This window comes from Nicotiana tomentosiformis, chromosome 6, assembly GCF_000390325.3.
Source record: "Nicotiana tomentosiformis chromosome 6, ASM39032v3, whole genome shotgun sequence".
In the NCBI taxonomy this organism is placed as follows: domain Eukaryota; kingdom Viridiplantae; phylum Streptophyta; class Magnoliopsida; order Solanales; family Solanaceae; genus Nicotiana; species Nicotiana tomentosiformis.
In genome coordinates this window covers 42,689,653-42,699,614 of record NC_090817.1, presented here as the reverse complement: position 1 = coordinate 42,699,614, position 9,962 = coordinate 42,689,653, and the positions used below count along the sequence as shown (strand labels likewise).

The 9,962-nt window shown below is 35.6% G+C and overlaps 1 protein-coding gene across 1 annotated transcript; it reads left to right on the top strand.

The window, feature by feature from the left end:
• The first annotated feature begins 2,760 nt into the window (after positions 1-2,760).
• On the top strand, positions 2,761-9,696 carry LOC104104908 (26S rRNA (cytosine-C(5))-methyltransferase NOP2B-like). The gene is made up of 18 exons (XM_009613101.4): positions 2,761-2,880; positions 3,294-3,566; positions 3,668-3,843; positions 3,945-4,008; positions 4,091-4,224; positions 4,334-4,417; positions 4,505-4,579; positions 4,713-4,784; positions 4,876-4,949; positions 5,615-5,667; positions 6,375-6,484; positions 6,751-6,819; positions 6,894-6,968; positions 7,628-7,720; positions 7,835-7,914; positions 8,000-8,099; positions 8,715-9,049; positions 9,153-9,696. Exons 2-18 carry the CDS (start codon positions 3,299-3,301, stop codon positions 9,214-9,216), a joined length of 1,926 nt encoding a protein of 641 aa, XP_009611396.1. The 5' UTR covers positions 2,761-2,880; positions 3,294-3,298; the 3' UTR covers positions 9,217-9,696.
• Positions 9,697-9,962: the final 266 nt, after the last annotated feature.

The window sequence follows — 9,962 nt, the reverse complement described above, 5'->3', positions numbered from 1 at the left end:
GCCAGGCACTCGTACAGTGTTGCATGATTGTGTGTGTGTGATAGAGTAAGGGCATTGAGCCGGGCATCTTGAGTGGGCTGAGATTGAGGGTATTTGATGATATTACTCTGAAACCATTTTTATTTGACATGTAGGCATAGAGATGTATTTTTCTCATACTAGATGGTATATGCCATTGATGACTTGACATGAAGGCATAGAGATGTCCTTTCCTCATGCTGTTTGATAAATAAAAAGTCTTATCTGATGTTGTAAATTGAAAAAAATACAGTTCGTTTGATAAACGCATGTTTAGTTGATTTTAGTGATAAAATTTGGTATTGACTGTTTTAATTGAAAGGCATGTCTACTTTTCCCGTAGCTGTGAACGACCTGAGTATAATAATTCCTTTAAGCTATTTGATGTTATTGTCATCATTATATCATGTGTTGTTATTGGCCTTGGCTATTGGTATTGGACTCTGACCTTCTTCCGAGCTCGTCATTACTTTCAACCCGAGGTTGGGTTTGTTACTTATTGAGTAAATGGGGCCGGTTGTACTCATACTACACTTCTGCACCTTGCATGTAGATCTTGGAGCTGATGTTGCTGTGTATGGCGGGAGCTGGCATCGAAGATGTACCTGCTTTCCGGATATAGTTGTCACTTGTCCTTGGTAGCTTTAGATTTGTAAATCTATTTATGTATATTTCGAACAGATGATGTATTTATTTTGTACCAGCTTTGTAAATTCTAAGTCTTAGAAGCTTATGATTTGTACTACCAATCCTTGAGAGTTGTATAAAAATTCAGTTATTTTACTCATTTATTTTTATTATTTTCATTTGAGTTATATTGAATGTTACTTGGCTTACCTAGCGGGTTAAGTTAAGTGTCATCACGACTAGATGGATTTTGGGTCGTGACACCTATACTGCTCCACCAACCTCCTCACAAGATGGAAGTCTTATGTGGTTGATTGCCCCGGCATGAACCGAACCGATTCTCGAAAATAGACACGCTCCTCCTCACCCGCATCTCCACCACCCTCTCCCAAACTTTCATAGTGTGACTTAGCAACTTGATGCCCCTATAGTTATTATAATTTTGAATATCTCTCATGTTCTTGTACAATGGAATTATCGTACTCCACCTCCATTCTTCAGGCATTTTTGTCATACTAAATATAATGTTAAACAACTTAGTAAGACATTCCAAACATGCTCTATCCGTATTTTTCTAAAATTCCACCAAAATCTCGTATGACCCGGTCGCTTTCCCCTGCTTATCTTGCGCATAGCCCCCTTAACCTCCCCGGCCTTAATATGCCTACAATACCTAAAATCATGTCGACTCTTGGAGTGCTCCAAATCCCCTAACAGAATAGTCCTATCCCCTCTCTTCATTCAAGAGTAAAATTTTATTTAATCTAATTGTATACTCTATACAAATGTATGATACTTACTGAATCGATACAATTTATAAATAAACATCTAATTACGAAACAAATCTACTCAACTAACAAGCAAAATTTCAAAGAGAGGATGTTGTTCAATAAGTGGTGATTATGCATTTTGGTAAACTATTTCAAACACATCTAATTGTCCTGTTTGGTTTGGATTATGAACGAGCATGATTATTTACGTAAAGATTTGTAAGCACATTGATTTGTATTAATCACTATTATTAGAAAAGACGTTAGCTAAGTTGCATATGTTTTTTTTATGTAATAGCAAGCACTAATCTAATTAATAAAATTAATTTAATTTTAAGAAATAGTTTAATCAAGCAAAATAATCCATATCAAATAGGTTTAAAAATTTGAATCATTACATAAGTAGCCGGTTAATTTGTTGTTTACCTTTTCTAGCAGGTATACATAGATTATATAGTTATACACATCTTTGTATGGATTATATATGAGCGTCTATTTAGATTAATTCTTCTTAAAAATTTAAGACCAATTCCAAACTATAGTGTATCTGAAAAGATTACGTATTATAGATAGTTATAAAAATTTTAAGTATTATTTTAAAATATTAAATATAACCACATATTTTTCTCTTTTTCTCTTGTCACTTAGACTAGCCATTGACAAATTTGATTCAAGCATCATGTTTTACTTTATTATAAACACGTAAAAATTATTCATGTGATTAATAAATGTTAAAATTTACTCTAACACTGAACTTTGAAAAATTAATTTTAAAGATATTTTAAGAGTCCGTTTGGACATAAGAAATTTTTTTCTTTTTTCCAAAAAAATTTCACTTTTTCCGAAATCAGCGTTTGTTCATAAAATTTTCAATTTTCACTTGAGGATGCATTTTGAAAATTTTCGAAAATTTGAAAAACTCCAAAAGGCTGTTTTTCAAAATTTTCACTCAAATCACTCACAAAACTTAAAAAATAACCCAAAATTATATTCATGTCCAAACACAACTCTAAATTTCAAATACCATTTTCACTTAAAAATTTGTTTCCCCCTATTTTGAAATTTTACATTCTTATTACCAAACGCCCACTAAGTTAAACAATAGAGTGCAATTTTTGAGAAATAAAGACCTACCTCATATTCCAAACCAAATGAAAAAAGATGAGGAAAAACCTTTAACCATAACAATACGACAACGCATAAAAGAAAGAGGAAAGGAAAATGAAACTCCAAACATAAGAATTAAAGGGACTAAATGAATCTTCTGCAGAAGTTCAAGACCTTAACAATTATATGCTAGTTAAATAGGGACTTTAGCGTAAATAAATACAAATACTTTGCTTTAATTGTCGAAACCTGAACCTAAAACCTCTCTCCCTTTGCTCCTCGCTGCTCTCTTTTTCTCTTTCTCTTTACGAGAAAGACTGGTTCTTGCTAGAAAGAGTTCTTGCTTATATAGAAAGAGGTATTTCAATAAACAACTTTAGCATTCTTCTTCCTTTCTCGTCGTGTAAGTTTCTCTATTTTTCGTGCAGTTTTTACTTTGTACCCATATGCTGAAAATTAATTTTGTGTAGGCTAAATATTTGTACTAAGCATTTCATTGAAAATTTAAGTACTGTAGATTATAGAATAGGATTTTGTTGATTTTCTTTGTGGTACAAGTTTTTGTGAAAAGTTTGTACTTTTATTAAAACCTGGAATTTTTTACATGTGACTTGTGCTCCTTCTACTGGTAGAACGTCATAAAGCTTGAATCTTGGAGTACTATTGCCTTTTTACCGTATCTTGTAGGAATGGGTGAAATTATGCTTGTTTTGGATGTAAATAGGAAGCTTGTATACCATCTTCTAAAAGTGTTGCTATTGTTATTTGTAGCTTAAATGGCTGGTCCCAAACTCGGTAAGAAAACGGGTTCTAAATTAGGAAAAGCCCCTACCAAGAAGAAGCAAAAAAAGGAACCTCTGCCGCCTAAGCCACTTGAAAAGGAAGATCTTTTTATTAGTGACGGTGAAGGAACAGATGGGGATTTTGAAGAAGATGATGGAGGTTTTGGTGATGAAGAACAACAGGAAATGAACTCAGATTCTGACATGTCTTCTGACTTGGACGACCCCTTTGCTGCTGATATATTAGCAAGTGGTGATGCTGGTACTCTACTGACTTGGTGCATTGGTTTTCTAATTTTAGCCATCTTACCGAGATTTATGACTCACTAGCCATTCTTGTTTGTTTTGTCATTTCTGCTGCAGATGATGGTTCAGCAGATTCGGATGTAGATTCTGATTCAGATGCAGATGATACTGATCCTGTAAGGAAGTCAAAAGCTATTGATGAAGAAAGGGAAAGAGTAAAGGAGGACGCCGAAGCAGAATTGCAGCTCAATATTAAGGAAGAAGCTGATGAGTTCAGACTGCCAACAACTGAGGTTTGCTTAATGTTCAAGTTCTTGATTAGAGGTTTGGCTTGTCAAACACTCGTGCAGGAAAAACACTATGTGAATGCTGAATATGTCATCGTATAATGTAGGAGCTTGAAGAAGAAACACATAGACCCCCGGATCTCTCTAATCTCCAAAGGAGGATAAAAGAGAGTGAGTTTCTTCTCCTTCATCTTCCCTTCCCAAATTATTTTTTCTTCTCAGAGGTAAGTTTATCATTCAAATATAAATGCAGTTGTTCGAGTGCTTTCAAATTTTAAGACATTGAGGCAAGAGGGTGTGACACGGAAGGATTATGTTGATCAACTTAAAAGGGACTTGGGTTCATATTATGGATACAATGATTTTCTGATTGAGGTGTTAGTGGAGGTAATTTATAGCTCAAAGTAGTCTAGAGTCTAGACTCTGCACCCTTTTGTTCTTTCCCTTTTCAAGTTGCATTTTGTAATTTCAATGTGGATGATTGACCTTACTGCAGATGTTTCCCCCTGTTGAGCTGATTGAACTTATTGAAGCATTTGAAAAGCCCCGCCCGATTTCTCTACGGACAAACACTTTAAAGGTCATGTCTTTCTCTGCCTCTTTTCTATCCTTACCTTTTGTCGCTCTGATGGCCGACTCATAGTGTATTGCTGTGACGGGATTTCAGACTCGCAGACGGGATTTAGCTGGTGTTCTTCTGAACAGAGGTGTCAATTTGGACCCGTTAAGCAAATGGTCAAAGGTACAAGGATTAACTGTGATTCTCTATCTTTTCTTTGGGTTGACCCATTATTTTGGTGTCAATTTGGATCTGTTATTTCTTATTTTCATATGTATCCTTGCTTACTTCAGCATATGAATTTTTGACTTTGTAGGTTGGACTAGTTGTGTACGATTCTCAAGTACCAGTTGGTGCCACTCCTGAGTATATGGCTGGTCATTACATGGTATCCAATCCTGACATTACACTTTAAAATGTGGCTTTGCTCTTAGTATTCAACTGTCATGCTTATTTTTAACAAAATAACTTGCTTACAGCTCCAAAGTGCGAGCTCTTTTCTGCCCGTAATGGCCCTTGCCCCTCAGGAGAATGAGCGTGTTGTTGATATGGCGTAAGTAAATAATTTTGTGTAAAAAATGTTTGCTTCAATTGTCTATCATTGAACTTTTTACTATTCAGTTAGTTTTGAATGAGATCTTTTATGATTTGTTATGTTTTGATCCTTTTTTGTGTATCAGTAAGAATTATCGAGTTTGATTGCTGAAAGAGTTGTCCAGTGCATATTTGGATAGTGTAGGAAAAAGCTTATTGAAGAAATAAAGCATCTTCTTTTCCTCTTTCACTTGTAATTTCTCCTCCTTCTTTGTTTGATAACTGTGGTGTCGGGGCCAGCTTGCGCGCACCTCTATTAATTCCACGGGGTACCTGCTACCTCCCTCCAGCACAAATACCGGGTAACTCTGTTCACTAAAGGCTTGGACAGATGGGAAGAAATCATCTTATGTTTTTGCCTCGCTGGGATTTGAACCAGAGACCTCATAGTTCTCAACTCACTTCGTTGACCGCTAAGCTACAACCTTTGTTAAATCAGCAACTCTGTCTTGGATATCGTTTTGTCCGTCTTAGGTTCAAGTTATGCATTTTTTATATCTTTTCTTTTGAGAGAGCAGGTAAAACAATTTCTGCAAACTTTTAATTGTTAGTTCAGTAAGCAGAAAGTGGTATTCTTTTGTTAACTTTTGTGCTTCTAAAGTGGGCAATTTTTACATGGTGCAGTGCTGCTCCTGGAGGCAAAACAACTTATGTTGCTGCACTGATGAAAAATAGTGGTATGTATTCATTTGCATTTAATGGTGTTGTTTCTACTACCCCTACGGGGTACGGGGTAGGGGTAAGGTCTGCGTACATTCTACCATCCCCAGACTCCACTTGTGGGATTTTACTGGGTTGTTGTTGGTGGTGTTGGTGTTGTATTCTTGTGCAGAAGTCCATTTTCTCCATAATGCATCAATAGTTTATTGATACCGATGGGTGAATGAATTATAAATACATTTTGCTGCCCATGTGTCAATATTCATTTTCTCCATTTCCTTGATAAAAAAACTCATTTGTTTTCAATTTCCTGTTCTTCTAATTTCTAATGCAGCGAACCAAAATTTACTGGATGCTTTTGTTCTGTTTTACGATGCGCTCATGTACATCATTCATAGTCAAAGTAGTTTATGTTAACCTGAGTTGCCAATCTGTTTGCTTACTCTAGTGAATTTCTTCAGATTTTTTTTGGTTTCTCAAAAATAGATTATATTGAATGAATATCTTTTCCTGATGTGCATTATATACTTCCTGTTGTTTGTCATAAGCTTTTGTGATATAACAATGTTTGCCATGATATATTATTTTTTAACTTCTCTCTTCACCTTGGTTCTGCTTTTGGAGTTATTTGCAAGTATAACCCTATGTTCTAAATTATTGATTAATACCGTTTGCCATTTCAGTCGGTCTGAACGACACTGACATATTTCACCTTGGAAACTAGGTATTATTTATGCAAATGAGATGAAGGAGTCAAGGCTTAAATCGCTCACTGCTAATTTGCATCGTATGGGGGTAACAAACACCATTGTGTGTAACTATGATGGAAGAGAGGTTAGAATTGGAGTATTTTGCAATCTTTCCTTTAGAACTTACTGCACTTCTATTTTTATATGCCTTTATATTTCATATTGGACAGTGTTGTTCAACCTTGCCCATTATGAGCACTCATTTCAAGTAGCTCTGCACTAATTTCATGGAGCAACATCCACTGATCTAACAAAGATTTGTTGTCCTTGTGGCCATCTGTTTCTTGGTTTACATAGTGATGACAAAGTCTTGTGATCTAATACTAAAACCTTGTCTGGAAATCATTTCAGCTGCCTAAAGTTTTGGGTCAGAATACTGCTGATAGGATTTTGCTGGATGCTCCCTGCAGTGGCACTGGGGTATGTGGTAATGTTTTGATGTTAATGCTTGTCTGCAATCATATTTAATCTTATGAGTTTCATTTGTTCTGCAGGTAATCTCGAAGGATGAGTCTGTTAAAACTTCCAAAAATGCTGCTGATATACAAAATTGCTCACAGCTGCAGAAGGTATAAATGATTTTGACGTGTAAATTTGGTGATTTTGTGTTATTCATATTTGTAAACTTTCAATTATTTGCGCTGTAGAAGGATATCATGATAATTTCCATGAACTGGTTGTATTCATGCTTCATAAGAGAACCCGTATAAAGCATATTTCAGCTTGGTATTTGCACAATAGGGGATTTTTACAATTTGTAGTTATGTTTTTGTTCCACTGGCTTAGCAAGCAGTTATAAATTTTTTGATTACTTGTAAAAAAATAAAGTATATTACCAGCTTGATTAAAAAGATAAATTTAAATTAAGTATATTGCCAGCATCTGACTTCTCGGGCTGTTAGAAAATACTGGTTCTGAAAATCTGTTGTTTTGGAGAGACTAAGTTGCAAGGAGACTTGAACATTTTTTCTTCTTTGTCTCTAATGATTGATTTCATTGATCTTATTTGTCGCAGTATAGGGGACAGATATTGCAATTCTAGTTGCCTTGTTTGCCCTTTTTTGGGGTGGTATTATCTGTACCCTCCCAAAGCAGGAGGGTGTTGGAAAGTCCATCTTGTTAATTTTGCTCCATAATGTATTTTTTTCTTATATTCCCCCGTTTCACATATTGCTTTTGCCTACTTGCTTTTGAGAAACCTTTTTCATCTGTCAATTTTCATTTGCAGGAACTGATACTTGCAGCAATTGACATGGTTGATGCCAACTCAAAATCAGGTGGATACATAGTGTATTCTACCTGCTCCATTATGGTTGACGAGGTATTTTTATAAACTTATGTTTCTAAATGAATCTTCAAAAAAAAGGGTACCTTTCTTCTAAGTGTTTGTATGCATGTCAATTTCTACTTATTTTGGTTAACATGATTATTGCAGAATGAAGCAGTTATAGACTATGCACTTAAGAAGAGAGATGTTAAACTTGTGCCATGTGGACTTGATTTTGGGAGGCCTGGGTATAATAGCTTGTGTTATTTATGTGCATTTACTTAGAAGGTTTGTTTAATTCTACAACTAATTAAAGCTGCTTTTGAGTCCCAGATTTATTCGCTTTAGGCAGCACCGTTTCCACACATCTTTGGACAAGACTAGGCGATTCTATCCTCATGTTCACAACATGGATGGATTCTTTGTAGCCAAGGTATGCTGTATCATTTGTTGATATCATGTGCTGTCAAGTTGAGAGAGCTGTAATTGAGGATTCAAAGTCCTATCTTTACTGTCCATTGATGTCTATTCTTAAAATTGATTACAGTAAAGCCCCAAGTGAAGTACAAGAGAACAGGCCACATTACTTATTCTGCCTTAGTCGTATCATCCAATTGTCCTCTGATAGTGTTCTTTTTTCTAAATAATTTCCCCCCTTTTTGTTCTGCTTGTTTTATATAGTTTTTCCCGTAAGCAATAAATCTCTTTGAACACTATACACACTCGGTTTTGTATGTATCTCTTCAGTTTTTACGGTGCTATACTCGTGCGTAGAACTCAAGCCTCATTCATGTCAAACAGACAGTTCATCTTTTCATTAAGCTTGTGGAAATTGAATAATTATGAATCTTTACTTCTAAAAAAAAGTAGAAATGATTATTGTCTTTGGGATTGAAAAATAAAGTGGGATTGTCACATTTGTTAAAAACAAATGGAAGATTAGAAACAGTTCTTCTCTGGAGTTGCTGCAAGTTTGTTTCAGTTGAGAGCAATTTGCCCTGTTTCAGTTTAGAACATTTTGCCCCATATCTCCTGTTTTTTTCCTCAGTTGAAAAAGATGAGCAATTCCAAGTCTGCTGCAAAATCGTCGGTTCAATCTGACGAAACACAAGATGCTGAAACCATTGAGAGCAGTGACCAGCAGAACGCTGAAGGGGATGACAAGCATTCAGAGCAAAAGGGGATTGCAAAAGAGAATGGGAATAATGAAGAAGTGGCGGGTGATAAAAAGAGGAAGAGGGATGTCCAAAAGCATTCAGATAAGAAAGGTGTTGGACAACACGGTGGTGTAACTAAAAATGGGAAGGCAGAAAACCAATCGGTGGCGACAAAAAGGAGGGAAAAGAAGAAACCCCCTCCTAGAGAGGAAATTGCAAAAGCTAGGTACAATTTTTAGTTTCACGATCTCAAGTTGGTAAACACTGATGTGCTAATAGAAAAGAGATTTAATCATATAACCTATTCTTGTCTTAAAACATTTGTACAGGGAAGAGAAGAGGAAAGCTCTTAGGGAAGCAAAACGAAAAGCAACAATGAAGAACAAAGCTTGAAACAAAGGGAGAGGGAGCTCAGTATGACTTCCGCTGCAGCATGGGAGGTTTGTTATATGCGGAGGATATCTTTTTTCAGAGATGATGTAAGCGGACACAAAACTAAGATGTTCTCTGAAGTCTTAGAAAGGTGGATGTTAAGCTTGCCTTGGGCACTATTAGCAGCTGCCAAGCCAGTTTGGTAATATTTTCACCTTTGCTTGATGACTTTTGAGATAAAGACTGTTGAAGATGTGTTGTATGCTTTAGAAAAACGAAATTAGGATTCAAGGTTGCACGAATCCAAAAATTTTGTATCCTGCATTTGATGTTACACTTTAATATTTCTTTTTGGGAGTGAGCAATGCAAATTATAAAGGGGGAAGTACTTTGTATTCATTCAGTCATCACTTTCAATCATCAGTTTGAGATTCTGTCTATTGTAATCCTGAGATGTATTTTGTTTCTCGACTAAGCTGATGATGTGTTTCTTCCTAAGAAGTCACGTGCTTCTTAAATGTTTACTTCAATATGTCGAAGGATTAGTAGGCTGTAGTCAAGAAATGATATATTATATACGCTTGCTCATACCATAAAATAGGTTCGATTAGTTCTAAGAGTACTTTCGCTATCAAAGTTGCATGATTACTTCATAATAAATACCAATTGAATCAAGTTATGATGCTTTTGATGAGATCTCATCTCTGCCACCAAAATGAGCTGGGGGAGGAGACGAATTCGATCTCAAGATATTCAAATTTGCTGAA

What these genes read in the sequence shown, in the direction of transcription:
- LOC104104908 (XM_009613101.4), top strand. Translation starts at nt 3,299, where the DNA reads ATGGCTGGTCCCAAACTCGGTAAGAAAACGGGTTCTAAATTAGGAAAA. An exon ending in CCAAAGGAGGATAAAAGAGA is followed by an intron (nt 4,009 to 4,090) that starts GTGAGTTTCTTC and finishes ATATAAATGCAG; the next exon opens with TTGTTCGAGTGCTTTCAAAT. An exon ending in TGCACTGATGAAAAATAGTG is followed by an intron (nt 5,668 to 6,374) that starts GTATGTATTCAT and finishes CTTGGAAACTAG; the next exon opens with GTATTATTTATGCAAATGAG.